General features: G+C 43.4%; 2 protein-coding genes across 2 annotated transcripts; one reads left to right on the top strand and one right to left on the bottom strand.

Moving 5' to 3' along the window:
* Positions 1-4,707: 4,707 nt before the first annotated feature.
* LOC308318666 (nuclear factor 7, brain-like) lies at positions 4,708-6,626 on the bottom strand (the record flags this gene model as incomplete). Its single annotated transcript, XM_080768290.1, has 2 exons — positions 4,708-6,284; positions 6,471-6,626. 2 exons carry the CDS (start codon positions 6,624-6,626, stop codon positions 5,283-5,285), a joined length of 1,158 nt encoding a protein of 385 aa, XP_080624416.1. The 3' UTR covers positions 4,708-5,282.
* A 2,042-nt stretch (positions 6,627-8,668) lies between these two features.
* LOC308318665 (uncharacterized protein) lies at positions 8,669-19,457 on the top strand (the record flags this gene model as incomplete). Its single annotated transcript, XM_080768289.1, has 9 exons — positions 8,669-8,890; positions 10,695-10,772; positions 11,316-11,454; positions 14,114-14,279; positions 15,347-15,447; positions 16,381-16,594; positions 17,035-18,046; positions 18,447-18,811; positions 19,161-19,457. Exons 1-9 carry the CDS (start codon positions 8,722-8,724, stop codon positions 19,455-19,457), a joined length of 2,541 nt encoding a protein of 846 aa, XP_080624415.1. The 5' UTR covers positions 8,669-8,721.
* Positions 19,458-19,810: the final 353 nt, after the last annotated feature.

The following is a 19,810-nucleotide window of genomic DNA, read 5'->3' as shown; positions in this document are numbered from 1 at the left end:
TCCCCTCCCCTCTCCTCCTCCTCTCTCCCTCATCCATCCACCCTCCCCTCAGAGATGTTTAGCAGATGGTGGTGGTTGTGGTTCTACACCGCCACCTACTGGCCAAACACAAGTTTGAAGTAGCCTAGAATCTAGATAGTAGCCTTGCCTAGGCCTATAGATAGAGATAATGTAAACAGCTCTGCTACCTTTTTTACACATTTTAAATATGATGCTTTTTTAAGTATACTATTGAAATAGTTTTGAGAAAATATGCTGCTATTTGTCCCAAAGTGACTGCAAAAGATTGGTGCTATATTGGTTCAAAAAGCCCTGTAGGCCTACTAACTACTGTATTTTGACACGATGTGACATATCTGTTTACACAATACCCCCTCCAACTGTGTTGCTTTCCCCATTTCTATACCCTGAGACATCCCACCCTATAGCATAATTAATGAGCAAGGATTAGGCGTGTTCTAGGTGTAGTAAGGCCAAGTAGTAATCTGACCAGTTTGTTTTGAGAGGTTTTTTTATGCTTTTGTGGTAAATAGTAGTAGTAGTAGGCTAGTAGTACTGTATGTAACGTAGTATAGTACTAGTACTAGTAGTATAGTAGTAGTAGTATAGACTCCCTGCACCACTCAGATTGATACCAATCTCAGACCTCTACAACCATGCAGTAAAAGGAAACTAATTCCATCATCAAGGATCCTTCACACGCCCTGCCTGCACCATTCCGTTCAGTTTGCCCTCAGGCTGCGGTTTCTGGGTGCCTCGATGCTATTTGGTATTTACATCACAAAGGACAATTTAACTATTGTAGCCTATGTTTATACATTCTACTGCAACTCTACATAGCCTATACCTGTTTTTGTTTTTTGATGAGGTTTTATGTTTGATCTTTGTTTATAAAATTGATTGATTGATTGAAACCTTTATTTATTCTCGAAAGAGCAATTGAGGTTCTCCCTCATTTTCAATGCTGACGAGATTACAAATAAATAATGTTGGACAAAGGTTTTTGTATCTTTGAATCCTGAATCCAGTAGTAGGCCTAGGCCTATAGTCACTGCAGTAGGCCCTTATTAAATTAAGTTGAAATGGTTACATTACAAAACATGCATGGGTGAGTGACAAGTTAACGCTAATGACATATCAGTATCACTACCAGTAAGACGCCTGAGGTCGCGTGCACACATCCGCCTGGATGCGCTGGTGATTTGGCAATCATGGGGGGTAAGATTTTAATTTCCGGGCCTGTTGAGAACTCTAGGTTTCGCCGGCTGCCGGGCGCGGCTGCACTAATAACTTTGGAGCAGGCCTGTCTAGAGTTTAAATGGACAGGTATCAGTCCAAAAGTGAGACATCAAAGAGGAAGGATGGATGGGGAAGGATCAACATATGAATTGTCAGAACAGATCAGCTCCATGGAGATCTAAGGGTTTGAGGTTTGATGTCAGATGTAGAGTTGCTGGCCAATATTGATGACATCAGGGATCTCCAGTTTCTCCACATGTGTTTAAAGGACAACTTTAGTCTTTTTCAACCAAGGTTCATGTTTGCTTGTGTTTGTTTTTTCTCTTTATTTGCTGCTTTCTGTCGTTGTAGGGATTTTAGCTGTTTTTGACAGGGGGTGGGGGCATTCGAGCATGGGGCTAAATTAATTTTTTTACAAAATGTTATAGCGATTTATTTTAATCATTTAATATAGTAATTTTGTGGCCAAATGTAATTTCTTGGGGTCTAGTAGGACTATAGTAAATAATAAAATAATAAATCCCTATAAAACTTGGTCCAAAAATACATATTTAGCCCCATGCTGGAATGCCCCCGGCCCCCGTCAAAAACAGGTAAAATCCCTAAAACAAAAGAAAGCAGCAACACTCATCTTTTACTTTCTCTAATAACAACCTAAAACATTAACCGTGTTTGAAAAAAACTAAAGTTGTCCTTTAATATTGATGACATCGGGGATCTCCATCCCTGATGATTTCACATGCTCTGACAGAAATATTTGAAATGGAGGTCCATCGTGGCTTGATTCAAGTTAATTTGGGGTCCATGACATTGTTTCCATCATGGTCCTATGTGTTCAATTCATCAAGTATTGTGAACAGAAATAAAGTGGGCAGTCCCCAAATTATTTTGGAGGGTCCCCAGATGATTAGCTTAATGTGCAACATTGTTTTCTCCCTCAACAATAAACAAACCAACATACAGTAGGTCTAAGAAGTGTATCCAGGTTATCTGCACATTTCTAAAGTTACAATTTAAGTCCTTTTAATACCAAATTGGTCAAATTGTAAGAAAAAGGCAAACATTGTTAAATTGCCAAACTACAAGCTCACAATGTTAAATTGCTGCCTACATTTCTTGTCATCGTGGGGCATCAACAGTTCAAATATGATTATTTGGGTAAATGGTGCATTAATATAGCGCTTTTATCGAAGGCGCTTTACATAGATTGTGCATTACATTTACGCATTCACACACATACATTCATGTACCGATGACAGAGGAAACCATGCAAGGCACCAACCTGCACATCAGGAGCAATTAGGGGTTCAGTGTCTTGCTCAAGGACACTTCGACACTAACACTGGGGGAGCTGGGTTCGAACTGGCAATTGCGGTTCCCATCCAGCCACTATACCTGCCCTGAGCCGCCGCCGTGTTGGGGGGTCAAGACCTGAAAAGTTTGGGTAGCCTTGGAGTGTATGGTGTGTGTGTGTGTGTGTGTGTGTGTGTGTGTGTGTGTGTGTGTGTGTGTGTGTGTGTGTGTCTCTCTCTCTCTCTCTCTCTCTCTCTCTCTCTCTCTCTCTCTGTGTGTCTCTCTCTCTGTGTGTGTGTGTGTGTGTGTGTGTGTGTGTGTGTGTGTGTGTGTGTGTGTGTGTGTAACAGCTGTGCTGCTGTCAGCAGAATTCCTGCAGCTGTTATCAATTCACATACCCTTTTCCTAAACATTGTGTGTGTGTGTGTGTGTGTGTGTGTGTGTGTGTGTGTGTGTGTGTGTGTGTTTGCGTGTTTGCGTGTGTGCGCGACTGCGCGAGTGAGTCAGCTGCGTACAGTATGTGAGTCAGCATGTGTTTCAGTCAGCTGTTCAGCTGTGTGTGTGTGTGTGTGTGTGTGTGTATGTCTACATGTGCGTGCGTGTTTGGTTTGAACTTTCTTGAGGCTAAACTTGTAAATAGTGGTATAAAGCTGAAATGTTGTGGAGCACTGGCTGTGAGCTGAACTGCGTCTCATGTTCAACTGGACTCCACTGCTTGATCATATGAGCATAATGAGCATACCTTTTATGCTAATGTTCATATATTTTATGCTAATGAGCATGCATTGTAGTATGCTAATGAGCTTACATTTTATGCTGATTAGTGCCCTTAGTGCATCTTACTGGTCAGATGAACCTTGACAACTTCCAAAGAAAAACCTGTTTCTTTTTTTATATATATATTATCCCACGATTTTGTAACCCATTTTTCACCCCTGTGTCAATCATCTAATGTGATCCTAGGCTCTACACACCCTCCGCCAACCTAGTCCCCATATATGGGGGACAAGGGGAGAGCAACGGACTTGAACTCATGCTTACTGGTCAGATGAACCTTGACAACTTCCAAAGAAAAACCTGTTTCTTGGTTAATATAACCACTGGAGAAAGCTTTCAATGCTTGTCAATTTTCTGCAAAAGCTTACCCCACAATAACAGAAAATACACTAGCCAGTAGCCACCTGTTGCATGAAGCATCTTAAGTTAAAATTCAATCACCGTTTTCTTTACCAACTACAACAGATGAAGACTGACTCATGGTAGTGTTTGTGACATCCTGGGCTTCTTTCCTCTATGTGACTAATAGACTATGTGATAACCAGGTATAGTCTGGTGACCACCGGAGAGACAGGTGACAGCCGGAATGTAGACGGCACCCGGGTGAACAGTATGGGTTAGCGCCCCAGCCTGTGTCCTCCGTGAGGAGGAAGCCCAACAAACCCTCGGTGAGGCCTTTAGGAGGGCCATTCAAGCCGCAAGCGGAGCCTGCAGCACTACCTTCTTGCTCAGGTGGAGTCTGCGGAACCATTGCAGCCTAGGAATCCACCACTCCTGAATGAAGGTGTTAGGACTCTGGTGCAACGCACTGGTCCTGGTGAGAAGTAGGAGGGGCCCGGACAGGAATCAACCCACAGAACCTTATAGTCCTTCCAGGCGCCATAGAAGCGTACCTCCCACCCCTGGCAGAGTAGTTCTGGAGTAGTTCCAATGGTTTGTGTGGCCTTGGTCTTTCCCTAATGGGACTGATCGAGGGTATAGCTACCTACTGGGACTTGATCACCCCGGCTGGGTCACCTGAGCGAGGGGTACGATGTTCGAGAGACCCGAAACCCCGATGACCTTGGGATACATCACTGAGGATACGTCCCAGGTGCATCAATGTGATGTTTTTTGTTATATAATTATTTCGTTTTTATATAACTAAATAACAATATTATTCTACAAGCTCATTTCAGTCAGGATACCGACACTCGTTGAGATTAAAAACATTTATTGCAATATTTTCTTCTCCCTCTCCCTTAGCTCCCCTATAAAATGAACTACACACAACTTCTTAAACTTATAATTTATTGTCGCATCACAGGTTAACAGGTGCAAAAGAGTACGTGAAATGATTCTCTGTACAAGAATCATTGAACTTTTATCTCAACATGATCTATTATTTCAACTCCAGTCCTAACCAAGTAACCATAAGCCCATAACCATACAATGGTGTTGTGCAGCATGGTGAGCTTGTAGCGGTGCAACTTTTGGAAGATTTTGCCTATGATAAACCCAAAATATGGATGTCAGGTTTTAAGTGTTGAGACACAAGCTAATACGGCTGAACATAATTCATGCACACGCCATCAATGATACACAACAGCATAACTTATATACACGATAATATACACAACAGCATAACTTATATACACAATAATAAATAAATAAATAAATAAAACAAGCCCAATCCATCGATTTCGAAAACATGTCACCAAAATAACAAATATAATGATGTCAGCACAGCCCACCCATCTGACACCATTTCACACATGAGTGGTCAGATGGGTGGACTGCGTGTTTATTTTAATGATCAACCAATTGTTTTAATATTAAAGTTTTATTATCATTCAAATCTTGGTGTTTTGCCAAGTATTTGGGCTTTGGGGGCCCACTTGGCAATATCAATATCACTTTGACAAGCGACTAGCTTGTTGATCGGCTATTTCCTGCGAAAGCCTTCCCCACAATAACATAAAACGGATAATATACTAGTATGGAGCCAGAGTGACAGAGATCTTCCCAGGTAAAACCTTCAGGGACATTGTCTCATCCTCGTCGCCGTTGAAAAAGAAGGGGAAGAACCTCTCGGTGAGTCTGATCTGGTAGGAGCGGAGTTCCGCGTTGGAGTCGGCGTCGGTGAAGGACAGCTTGGCTCTGGCCCAGTCCAGCTCCACTCTGATCTTCCTGGGTTCCTTTTTCATGGAGAGCTCGGTAGGCCCCGACGTGTATTTACCGTTGCAGAACCCGATCTCCCAGTGTCGACCGCCTACGTTTCCCTTCCTGTCGTACGACTCCGCCAGCACGCCCAGCGTCCAGAACCGGTTGCGTCCAACCTCAACGTCCCAGCTGTGAATCCCAGAGGTGAGGGCCTCGGCGCCCACGACGCTGTACGACCAGTCGAACCTCTCTGGGTTGTCGGGGACCTGATCTCGGCTATTTCCCTGTCTCAGGCTGGTCATGTTGTTGGCCAGGATGAGACCCGGGTGGGCGGAGTTGGGGTCGAGGACCACGGGACTGTAGGAGACGATGGACTTCATCTTGTCCCAGACTCTGTAGGTCAGGTTGCCCAGGTGTTTGGCCTCGTCTATCAGCGTCCCCGTGACCGGCTGGGGGTCCTGCAGGGCGTCCTGCTGCTTGAGCAGCTGCATGGTGGCCGTGTAGTTCTGCAGGAACGACACGTGGTCGCTCACTCTCAGCTGCTCCTCGGCGGCTCGGATTGCGCTCGCGAGGGAATCTACACTTTGGCTCAGCTTTTCGATCCTCGTCTTTATGCTCTGAGTCTTCGTCGCCTCTTCTTTCTTCAGGGCGCCGATGCTGGCCTCCTCTTCACGTATCAGGAACTCATGGAGCTTCTTGAAGTGTTCCGTGATCTCGTGCGCCGTGTTCCAGGCCCGAGCCTTGATGTGATTCTCCGTTCGCTTGTAATCGACTTTGGCGTCGTAAAAGACATCCAGTCTCGCCTTTAAAGGCTGCAGGGATTCCTGCACGACCTACAGTAAGACAAGATATAAGACCTTTATTAACCCTGCAAGGGAAATTTAGTCGCAAAAGGCAGCACAGTAGTTTAGGATACAGTGTCAGGGAAAGGGAAGAAGTACTGTAGAATAGATAGTGCAGGGTAAAGACAACACCAAATAAACACCATCAGTAATGAACCAAATATAGAATAAAACAACCAGCTTGCATTGGCGCGACGCTTCGTCCACGGGCCTGAACTGGTGGCCGGCATGTCTCTCCGAATCACGGCACACGAGACACGTCGTGACCTCGTCGTCCAGACAGAAGAGGCGGAGCTTTTCGCCGTGCGTGGCGCACATGATCCCCGAGCTCATTGTCGACGTCGTTGAGCAACAGCTGAGCGTGTCTTCCTGACGACGAGGCAAACGGGAGCCCATGAGGTCTGCCAGCTTCTGTCCTTAGAGCATTGTTACAGCAATGATACTATAAAACAACAACAATAACATTATATATAACATAAACTACAGTATACCACTACTATAAAAAGTACTACAAAACTAATAATTATACAAATGACAAGTGTGTGTGTGTGTGTGTGTGTGTGTGTGTGTGTGTGTGTGTCTGTCTGTCATGGGGTCAAAATGTCAAGCTGTTTAAATTGATCTGTCTATAATTAATTCATTAGCCTTGTTTATTTATTTACGTATGTAGTACTAGTTACTCATCCATGATATTTAGATCTCTCACAGTTTTTTCTATGAAGGTCTCTCTGGATATATCACACTTACTTTGTCTTCTCGGTCTTCCCCTGCTTGTTGTTGTGTTGTCTGGGATTCAGATGTCAATGTTTAACTCTTTCCACTTGGAGGACGTGGAGGAGGACAGTATGTTCTGCTATCACCCAAGACAAAAGGCACAACAGAGAATCACTCAACCCGGAAGGAAGACAACAGAGCCGGCATTTGTGTCAGCCAATCCGCAGCGAATACGAAACTGGAGATCAACCAATCCACACTGGGAAAGAAAACGGCACCTGTCCATCATACTGTCATCAGAGCCAGGTGAGGCTCTGATGACAGTATGATGGACACCTGTTGGCGTCACTTTCCTCACTTGTGGAAGGTCAAGGCTGGTCAAGTTAAAGGACCATTTCACCCAGAGTAAAAACGGACACACACACACACACACACACACACACACACACACACACACACACACACACACACACACACACACACACACACACACACACACACACACACACACACACACACACACACACACACACACACACACACCTAATAGCCTAATTGGAACTCAACTCATACTGGGCTTCTAATGTTCGTAGTTCATAGTACTATTTTAGTCTATTCAGAGGGCTGTGGACAGTTCAGATTCAGATAACCGCCTGCCAGTGACATCATTGATGGGGAATCGAATTGCGAATAGAAACCGCAGGCTTTCTCTGCCTGGAAAGTTAGCTCGTTATAACAGAAGGCAGCCATTGTTCTCGCATTAATACAAAACAAAATAAAATAATTGATAGTTATGAGTTGACTTAGTCTTGTGTGCCAGACTGTTACCTCCCACAATTTTCAAACGCTTCATTCAGAGATTGCTGTCTGGCAAGACTTGTGTCTACTAGACTAGCGACTAGTATCTACATGTGAGATGAAATTCAAGATGACCGTATACATTTTACCACCAATTCTCATTGAATTAATTAGTTTAACCCTTTCCTATGTGGTTGTTCAGTAACAGGAGTCTCCAGGTCTCTCCAGCTCTTTACTAAGTAGAAAATGCATTTTCAGAGAGAACTCCGACAGGATACATCCTAGGATAAACAAGTGAAATTGGAACACATGAAGCTGATTGGCTGAAATGTATTTTCTGTTTAACACTTTAGCTGGAGAGTTGGGGAGACTCCTGAAAAAACACTCTACAGCTACACTATAGATTATATAGCAATGATAAATGATTACTATCAAAAATATAGTGCTTTAACCTTTAACCCTTAAAAAAATATTTATACCAAACAATATCACTTACCCTTACCCTACTTTTTCTCTCTACATATATGATAAGCCTTCTCTATGGTAATATATTATGTGAGTCTACTAGTATAATAATAATACTAAATAGATTGGCATATAGCATAAATATAGGCGTGCGTGTGTACGGAACATAGAAGGTATGGAACCCAAAGCCTAACCGATCGCTTCATCAGGCTTTCTTTTTTTCCTGCTTTCCACCTCGGACGAAAAATGGAACCCAAACCCAAACGGAACGGTTTAACTACTGTGTAAGTGAAGTGGGGACACGTTAGTGGTTACACACAACACAATGCTCGAAGCGGCTGCGCGGTAAAGTTCTTGGTTAAAAGCGATAATACATTGTGTTGTTTTACACACGAATTATTTCTTTTTCAGTTTGCTACCTACGGTGCACTCACTGCACTGATTGCGCACAATGATCGACCCTACACGAGCCAGAACACCGATGAAAACAACAACAACAATGGCGGTCACGGTGGATGACCAAGCCTATGCCAAGGAAGCTAGTGCTAGATGTGTTGGTTGTGGCTTGATTGACAACCTAGATACCATTATTCAACACGCATCTATGTGTACAATAACAGGTAATGATCAGCTTTATATATGGAAGGAATTACCGTTCATTTGGATTTGAAAAGACATCAGTGGTGGTGGTGGAATTAGGAAAAAGTACTCAATGTGTTAGTTCAGATTTTTGGATTTAAAGCTGTATGAAATACTTCCCATTAATATAGTAGTTGCGTCTGTTGCGAAACTTTGGCCATGATTGAGTACTGGAAATGTATCTGAAAAAATGAGCATCTGAACAGGAGGAGTCATAACATGACATGTTTTTGATAAATGTACACCTGTTACTTAAGAACAATCATCAATATACCATATGATGCAAAACTGTACAATGACCAAAATAAAAACATAATTTCAACAAAAAATAATAATATATATAGTGGTTGCAACGGTATTAATTGGTTGCCTGAGTCCTGTGGTGGTGGTTTAGGTCAATCTGGGTACCCATTGGCAAAACAAAGGATAAACAGCGACCAGTCTGTCTCGAAAGACTATATGTTACGGTCATTTGGTGGGGGTCGGGGGCTAATAAATGAATCCACAAAACTAGCGTAATTTGTATCGTTGACCTATTGACTTTCGTTCAACTTTGACCCGTCTGTGCTGCTGCTGGCGTGGTGATACTTGACACAAAATAGTTCCATGTGACAGAGGGGTATTCAGAAAACCTTTTAGGTTAGGTTTAGGTAGTCTCTCGAGACAGACCAAGGAATAGAGGGTGCTCTTTTTCCTTTATTTTTTGACGATGGCTTCTGGTGTTTTTAGAATCTGCCTCAGGTCTAGCCCTCGTCCAGTGGGTTAGCGAGTCTCTCACTAACCAGGGATACCTCAGGTCTAAATGGGTGAAAGTACAAAAGTATATTGGTATCAAAATATACTTAAAGTACTCCTGCAGAATGTCACACATTTTCGGATTATATTGTTTGAAATTAGCCGAAATGTGTATAGGACCGAAGTGGTTAATATTATGTTTTGTAATAATAATCAAAATCTACAAAGTAACTACCGTAGTAAGTACAGTTTTCAAATAATTGTAGTGGAGTAAAAGTATAATATTTGCCTCTGAGATGTACCGGTAGTAGAGTGCAAGTAAAAGTACTGGAAATTGAAGGCGAAAAAAAAGGAAAATAATACCTAAAATTGTACTTAATTATGTGTACTTGAGTAATTGTACTTAGTTACTTTACACCACTGCTCGATAAAATTAATCTAATTGATGGTCTTGATCCAAGGCTACTGTCAACACAGAACTGCTGCAAGAACGTTAGCTAATGTTAACATTTAGTTCAGTGTAGTGGTTCTCAACCTGTGGCTGTGAGGATATTGCAAGTGTGCCCTCAAATACTGGTATTTGGCCAAAAAATGTAATGTGTAATCGTGACAGCCCTACTAAAGGAGTAGTTCACCCAATGATTTATCAATTACTCACCCCATGAAGTCTTGAATTCATGGAGATTGTTTTGTTCTTGCCACATTCCCGAGCCAATGATTTGATGACTGGGTCATCAGTCAATAGGGGACTCAGTAGGAGACTCTTTGAGACATCAAATGATTGGCTTAGGAATGGGACAAAACCAAAAAACAAGGCTTCATGGGGTGTGTAAATGTATTTTTTGGTATGAACTACTCCTTTTAAATGTTCAGATGGGTGGGCCGTGTGAACGCTTTTGAGATTTTCAAGTGGGCCCTGATCCAGAGAAGCTTGGAAACCACAGATTTAGTAGTACATCACCAAACAGTGTTTGTGTCCCATTGGTTGCATTGACTTTGTTTTAACTCATAACCAGCTTGAATAACGCAGGCACAACCTTTTGTTGTTAGTGCTTGTCAAGGAGGAAGGAAACAAAGGATCCCAGACCCACACCCATTGCAGTGATTCTCAAACAGTTTCATGTCAAGGTAAGAGAAGATTGTTGTTAGTAACTGTCTATCTATAGATACTCAGGGAGTGAGTGACATAAGAGTCGAGCATATAGTGAAAACTTTAATCTTAAACATGAATTTTTGCTGGCCTCAAGGACCCCTGTCGGTCCCCAGACCCTATAACCACCGTGTCTCTACTCTCCGGAATAATCCTTATGCTTTCTTGCTATGCTGTCAAGGAAAAGGAGTCCGTGTTGCAGAACTGGTGATTTAATAAACAAAATAGTAATTCAAAAAGGACAAACGTGATCCAACCTCCGTAGTGAACAACAAAGTAATATCTCTCTTCCTCTTAATAATGCGACCGCTTCCCTGCACACCAGAACACAAAGTAAAGATATCCCATAATACTCTTCGTCCCAGACTCAGCCCGCCAACACAGTTAAAGGAACAATCCCCCTGTATAGTATAGTAGTCTGTAAATTGATAAGATAACGTGTGTCAAGTAAAATCACGGTGTGATACACAGATAGTAATGTTAATGTTATTCTTATAGCTCTTTGGGTTCATGTTTTATAGATTTGTCCTGGATGCCTTCATCCTTCTCTCTACTGAAGAGAGACGGCGGCTATGTTTCTGGAATTGTCCACTCGGAAGAAGAGCTACTCACCTTGCTGGCGGACCACAAAAGAGCCACACTGAGTTCTTTCAACTTTTGGTATGTATCAAAAAAGGAAATCTGCAGCATTCGGGTGGCGCAATAAGTGCCTAATAGCCACCACCGCACTCAGGGGTTAGAATTCGTCAAGTGTGTACGAACACAATTGGCCCGTGTTTGGGGGAGGGACTAAATTAGAAGGAAAATGGGGTAAAAAAAGATTTACATAATTCATTTTAGCTCATTATATAGCCTACCATATACACAGAATATCAAGTTTTTTAATACACGTTCTGTCCACTAGAGGGCCCCAAATCCAAACACCAAAGTTATTATTTCAATGACTGTATTAAAGATTGGCACAAAAAAAATTGCGTTTCATAACTGTTGTGTTTTATGGCGCACAGTGCACACTGGCACAGATTAATATCACAGACAGTGAATTTAGAGTAGAGTAGACTTAATTAAATCATGAAACAGTATTGAGTATTCAGTCTATCTTGAACGGGACAAGTCCAGACCAGCATGCTTGGCTATCACGATGAACAGGCCAGCAATGAATAGTCTACCCGCTGCCGATTTATTTTCCTTGTCATGTCATCATGAACGTGCACAATGATGGTCAACGGACCAGCATTGGCCCCAAGATGCAATACAAAATTCGGCCATTATGTCCATTATGTCCATCTAAGACACACTCTAAGGTGTGCACTCCGGTGCGGTATTTCCGAGCGTAAATGCTCAGTTGTGGTGATTCCCCGTTTCCCAGACCTTTCGTGCTGCTGCTTGTAGCCTAGCCTGATTGACGCTCTCACTCCCAAAGCTATCCCACTTGATGGAGTGAGGACAGCCCCGCCCCCTGCTATTCATTGTTGCTCAGTCCCTTATAACTCTGGCTGGAAGGCAAGAAGCGGCCGGGCGATTTCACAGCGGTAGATTCGTTATTCAATACATTTTTGTAAGTGGGTAAAATAAAATATAAACCCAAATATAAAATATAATTAATTAATGATAAAAGCTACTTTCGAATGTCAATTTTAGCTGTTAGCCTGTTACATGTTACCTATCCACTTCGTGCCTTGTGGCACATAAGGCCTTCACAGAGCGCTTCCACTTCTCACGGTCAGCTGCTGCCATCCTCACTTCAGTCCATGACCTCCATCCTGCTTCTTGTCTCTCCTTCTCAACGGTACGGTGGTACGGTGGTCTTTGGTATTCCTTTCCTTCGTTTCCCTTCTGGTGCCCATGTTAATGCTATGTTGCAGTCATTGTTGTGGTCCTGTCGTAGTATGTGTCCAATCATCTTCCATCTACGCAGCTTCACTTCCTCACTCAGCGGCTTCATCTCAGCTCTTTCTAGCAGCTCTTTGGTGCTGATGTGATCTTCCCAGTGTATACGGAGTATTCTTCGTAGGCATCTGTTGTGAAACACATCAACTGCCTTGTTGTCTCCTTTGTTCATTTTCCACGTTTCACATCCGTATAGCAGTACTGGCAACACTAGTGTCCTGTACAGTTTTAGCTTTGTTCTTCTCATGATGTTGTTTGAGCTCCAGGTGTTTCTCAGTCTGATGAATGCACCTCTTGCTTTTGACACTCTACTCCTCAGGTCCTTCATGCCACCTCCCTCTTTGCTAATTGTGACTCCTAAATAAGTGAACTGCTCTACTTCTTCAAGATCTTGTATTTTAGCATTCAAATATATATATATTTTCATTTTCGAATTTCATTCACATTATGAAATTTGTTCTGACAGCCCTAACACACACACACACACACACACACACACACACACACACCGAAATCTGCATACCAAGTAGTACTATGAAAAATAAATAATCAGTCTCCATGCAACACCATAATGCAAACATTTTGGTGGTGAACTTGGGTATTAATTAACCAAAAAAAATCACACCGGTGTGTGTGTAGTGATGCATCTCCGTGAGGGGGTCCCTGGGGGGTTCCCATAACTTCCAGACCCACAGGAACGCACAGGAACGCGCCCAGTGTGCCGGTCCGGTTCCGGCGAGCTGCCCCGTATCTGAAACGGTCGAGAAATGACAGTTACCATGTGGGGGTCCTCAGGGTCTACTGTACTGTACTGTGACAGTACAGTACAGTGACTCACTGTACTGTACTGTCACTGTACTGTACCACCAGTGATACTTGGTGGTGAAAACCAACCAAACGCTATTTTTGTGCTTGGACACAGCCAGGGACACGGACACAGGGACACAGCCACACACAAAGCTCCGTATAGGAGTGGTTGCACCACTCAAAAAATGTTGAAATGCAAGGTTTCTGTCTGACAGTGACGTTATTGCCTTGTTACCTATAGGTTCTGTACTCAATCTTTATTATACTGTGCCAATGTTTGAATTACTTTGATTAGTTTGATTACCTGATGCACCTTTCTATATACTGCACATATACTCCCTATTTTAACGACTTCAACCCCAGCATCCCTATTCTGTGAAGAATATTTGTCAAAAATAGCTGAATCGTCAAAATGTGTGCGCATATATATACACACACACACCGTCACACACACATTTTTAGGTCCCTGGAACAAAATATTTTGAGATTTGGGTCGTGGCCAAATACATAATTACATAGTTAGAAACATAATGGGTTTTTCAGAAAAGCATTTTTTTAAAGAACAGGCCTCAGGTCTTGATGGGTTAAAACTAGGGTTAATGTATGGCCCTTCTCATCCTAGGTACAACAGCGAGGGGAGACAGAGAAAAGCAGAGAATGTAGGAAAACAGAGAAAACTTCTGTGGCATGTGGAGGACTATTGTGAAGACACCCCACTTTCTGTGACAAAGAGAGTCATTATGAGCTGTCAACATGGCAAAGAACGCAAGAACACCGCTTCTACTAAGGTATATTGGCAGAAGAACCATATAGGACTGCAACTATATCCAGTATTTTCTTATTTCTTATTTACTTATCTATTCTTTCAATTACTTCAGATTAGTTGAATAGATCCCATCCAACTTCCAAGTCTCTATGGACTTTAACGTTTGTTTAGGGCAGTTATGATGTAATTTTTTGCCAGCCAAGTCTATAATAGAAATCACACCTGTGTGAAGTGAGAGGCGCTCTAATCAATCAATTGACCTTATACCATCCTTGAAACATACCTTAGTTACGTCACCAAGAATGGTGGTCCCTTTTTAGCCAAGGGTTTCCACTGACAGCTGATTTGCTCAGACACATAAATTCTCCATAAATAAATTCTCCATTCATTGTCAGTGGCATTTAATGTTTGTGTTAAGACAGAATCTTCACTTGACTGTTTATAGGAGGAGCTAGCGCCCCTCAATAATAATATCTGGGATTTATATAGTGCTTTCCATGAATAATACAGTCCATGTAACAAGTTAAAATTAAGTCAGCTTGGAAAGGCTAGTCTAAACAGGATGGGTTTTCATTGCGGTTTTGATGGTAGGGAGGGAGGGGGCATCTCTAATATGTTTGGGGAGTGCATTCCAGAGGGAGGGGGCGTCCACAGAGAAGGCCCTGTCGCCCCAGAGCGGAGGGGCGGCCACAGAGAAGGCCCTGTCGCCCCAGAGCGGAGGGGCGGCCACAGAGAAGGCCCTGTCGCCCCAGAGTGGAGGGGCGGCCACAGAGAAGGCCCTGTCGCCCCAGGTTTTGCACTTTGTCTTTGGACTTTAATGTTTGTTTAGGGGCATAAATGACAACGTAAGTCTTCCTGTGGCCGATATAAATGCATCTTGTAACAAATTTTGTTTCATACTAGAATGAAGCCAGGATGGATAAAGAAAAACGGTCGTGACATTTGCTATAAAAAAAAATGTACAAAAGCAAAATAGGCGTCCCTCAGTTCACTCAAGTGTGATTTCTTTTATTAAATAATTAACTGCCCTACAGCAACAAAGTCGACGTTGGTGCAGCTGTGCCAATAATTTATGAACTTGCCTAACAGGGGGATTCTCTGGCATATGTATACACCAGAAAGAGGCACTTTGAAAAGAGAGTGAAGAAATTTGACTGTCCAGCTAAAGTGTTTATTCGACACATGAAGAGGTACGTTTTATTTAATTTAATTTATTTGTATCTTTTTATTACCGGTCATAAATATATATATATACATATATATATAATTTTTTTAATTATTAAAGCCGATACGTACTGATTCACAATACATTTGAATTAGAATTTATTACGATGTGTAAATGCACCGTAATGCTGTGTTCACATTAGCAGCTAGAACTCCACTCCCTAATACTGTCAGAGATGCCCCCATCCTCCAAACCACCCTGTAAACCCACGTCTTCAACATTGCTTTCCCCAGCTAACTCATTCCACATTTTTTATAGTTTTATTTCCTTAGTCTTAGTGCTTCTTTCCCCCCCTAATAAAGTTGTTTTTATTTGTTGTTTTCTCAGGGCCATCATGTAAAGAGTTATTATTTACTTTGAAATCGTGCATTTCCTGTCAGTGTGTTGGTTGGTCACCCCAGTCATGACTGTGACATCACGTGACATGGAGATCCCTGATAACTGTCATCAATATTAAGCCCGTATATGGAGATCCCTGATGTCATCAATATTGGCCAGCAACTTTATTATTCCCTGCGGGGATAATAAAGTACATCTCATCTCTGTCATCGAACCCTGTACACTCAAGACACTGCTTCTGCTGCCACCCTTAGATCTCCATATATGGAGCTGACCTGTTCTGACATTCTATATGTTGATCTAACCTCATCAAACCCTGTACACTCAAGACACGCTCCACATATGGCCAGTACAGAATTAATTCCATATGTTGATCTGACCATAGACATATAAATGTAGGCGCCTCTTCCGGTTCTGGGGTGCGTGTCACAATTGAAGGCACAGTCTGCTGTCACCCAGGCGGATGTGTGCATGCGACCTCGACCGTCAGCCAGTTGCCTGTTCTCTTCAACCCATGAATTTATATCTTCCTTTTATATTGTGTTTTTAATTGTTTTAGGTATGATACATTTCGTGTCGAAGGAAATGCCTCCAAATACAAAAAAAAAGAAACCATGAAGAAGCTGAAGCTAGAAATAGCTAAAACAACCTCAACAAATCTTATCCACATAAAACTCCCTCTTGTGGAAGCTCACCAAAACCACCCCATGGACTCAGGATGTGGCCATTCCAGACGGAAACGCTGTAAAGTGAAAGGCAAAACTTTGGAGATGGTAGGGCTGGGATGTCATTTTATTTATGCATTTCTATTTTCAATCGAGATTTTAGCTATATATATGTCTGTATGTGTGTATCAACATACGTTTTTCTGAAAACTCATAGAATTTAGAAAAGTGGTTTAGAGCAGTAGTTCTCAAAAATAGCAGATTTACAAGCTCACAGCACCTCACTTCATGCTGTGCTTGTACAAAATTGTGTGAAAATGTTTGTTTCATTTAGATTTTTTTTTAACACAAATGTTCTCTTCTGGGTATCCCAGGCACACAACCTTTGCAGTTGTGGGTGCCGCGGCCAAAAGTATTTTAGTTTGGTGACGTTTGAGAACTACTGATTTAGAAGGCATTTGTAGAATCGGCATCAGGTCTTAAGGGGGTTAATAATTTCAATTATTTGTATGACAATTAATCGTCGAACAATTACACTCTCACTGCAGGCTGAGGCAATCACACCGCAGCAAGGGGCCCAACCCCCCCACACGGATACACCCAGCTTCACCCCTCTGGATACAGTCACACCGCAGCAAGGGGCCCAACCCCCCCACACGGATACACCCAGCTTCACCCCTCTGGATACAGTCACACCGCAGCAAGGGGCCCAACCCCCCCACACGGATACACCCAGCTTCACCCCTCTGGATACAATCACACCACAGCAAGGGGCCCAACCCCCCCACACGGATACACCCAGCTTCACCCCTCTGGATACAATCACACCACAGCAAGGGGCCCAACCCCCCCACACGGATACACCCAGCTTCACCCCTCTGGATACAATCACACCACAGCAAGGGGCCCAACCCCCCCACACGGATACACCCAGCTTCACCCCTCTGGATACAATCACACCACAGCAAGGGGCCCAACCCCCCCACACGGATACACCCAGCTTCACCCCTCTGGATACAATCACACCACAGCAAGGGGCCCAACCCCCCCACACGGATACACCCAGCTTCACCCCTCTGGATACAATCACACCGCAGCAAGGGGCCCAACCCCCCCACACGGATACACCCAGCTTCACCCCTCTGGATACAATCACACCACAGCAAGGGGCCCAACCCCCCCACACGGATACACCCAGCTTCACCCCTCTGGATACAATCCCACCGCAGCAAGGGGCCCAACCCCCCCACACGGATACACCCAGCTTCACCCCTCTGGATACAATCACACCGCAGCAAGGGGCCCAACCCCCCCACACGGATACACCCAGCTTCACCCCTCTGGATACAATCACACCGCAGCAAGGGGCCCAACCCCCCCACACGGATACACCCAGCTTCACCCCTCTGGATACAATCACACCGCAGCAAGGGGCCCAACCCCCCCACACGGATACACCCAGCTTCACCCCTCTGGATACAGTCACACCGCAGCAAGGGGCCCAACCCCCCCACACGGATACACCCAGCTTCACCCCTCTGGATACAGCACAACCTGAATGTACGTCATTTATTTTTAGCACTTGGACTGGTAATTCTATTCGTGACATTTTGCAGGCTATATTTGAAAATGTGCTCAAGCTCAAGTTTTTGTTTGTGTGTATTCTATATTTACTTTTTTGTTTGTTCATTGTATAATTAAAGTGAAAACTTATACATGATGAAGTTCAATCATTGCAAGGTGTATTTTAAGTTTTTTTATTTTCAGATTTTCCAAATAGATTTCAAGGTTTTGCAGCTTTTAGTTAATCGGTAATCAGTGTTAAATAAATAGCTGATCTACAAGCTCACAACGTGTCGCAGATGCAATACGTTGTGAACTTGTACCGTAGATCGGCTATTTTCGGCACACAGTGAAGTATGAATTGGGCTCATAAATATCTTTCTTTTGTTTTGTTCAGACACAAAGACCACCCGAAGGCCCAGGACCGCCACGCTCTGCCCCGTGTGCTTCAAGCCGTACTTGACAATGGCCAATCACCTGAGGAAAACACACAAGGTAGCCAACAAAGGAGAGCGGGTGCTGCTGCTCGACATGGTGGCCAAGCGGGTGGACATCAGGGACGCGGCCTGTCCCGTGTCGGGGTGCCATTACAAAAGTAACAGGCTGTACACACACCTGCTGGTCGACGGCCACCCGGAGCTGAGCAAGGAAGAGGCGGAGAGGTACATGGACAAGGTCAGGAAGGAACGAACCGTTGGCCTCCTGGCAGCGCTGAGGGCCACAAACCCCTGCCCGGCAATGGTTACTGACCTAGACCTACAGGTGGGTGAGTTAACACAATGTAATAAATTGTATTACATTGTGTTACATTTGCTTTTGAATTGTATTGTTTGAGGCTATGTATTTCCAATCTGACTGTTAGTTTGCCAACTTTAGTCTCAGTCTCAAATGTATCTAGGTCACTGTTTCAAGTCCGCAGGCCACCAGGGGGCCAAATGGACACTCAGAATTTAATGAAAGGATTAGGGTCCCATAGATTAAAAAAGAAAAGGAAAAATGGGGATCCCTGGCCTAATGCATATTAAAGGTTCAAACGTTTGAGAAACACTGTTCTAGGTGACATAAGAAATGTCTTTAAAAAGTGTTACATTTTACTTCCTGATCCCTGCAGACACATTGGATGGTGTGCATGGACAGGGAACAACAGCTGGTGGAGGAGGCGGTCTTACCCACTTATGGCGAGTGGGAGGCGGAGGAACCCGAGTCAGAAGACAATCCCGCCTGTGCCGATTATGAGTGTGCGAAGCGTCTTGAACGTTGCCGTGAGGCCAATGAGAAGCTCACACTGAAGAACCGGAGGCTGGAGGTGCAGCTATCTGAAGTGAAGATGAAATACAAGCTCCTGGAGAGAAAGCACCGGGGCCGGTGTGAGGCCACTGGAGGGGTGAGTGAAGCTGGTCCAGCCTGAGAGGCCTCAGTGGTTGATTATTATAACATAAGGACAGGGAAAGGAAAGGGAATACCGTTTTTTAAAATTTATTTAAATAATGATGCCTTTATTGTCAAGTCTGTTCAACAGTAAAATAAACCATAACCATATTATATATATAGCACATAATAACATAACACCAAGACAATAAATGGAGTCCCCAGTATACACAAAAATAGACCCATCAGTGTGGCACTTTGTTGCCGTAATGGCTGCAGGGGCAAAACATCTACTAAAACAAACTTTTTCCCATTTAAAAGTTCTCCATCTGTATTGACCAGTGCCATTTGCTAAACTTGTGATGGCTTTATTGTTCATATCAGAAAGAGTTG

The sequence above is a fragment of the Protomyctophum bolini genome (assembly GCF_963924005.1).
Source record: "Protomyctophum bolini genome assembly, chromosome: 7".
NCBI classification, from domain to species: Eukaryota; Metazoa; Chordata; class Actinopteri; order Myctophiformes; family Myctophidae; genus Protomyctophum; species Protomyctophum bolini.
The sequence above is the reverse complement of the archived record's forward strand: the minus strand, read 5'-3'. Positions and strand labels throughout refer to the sequence as shown.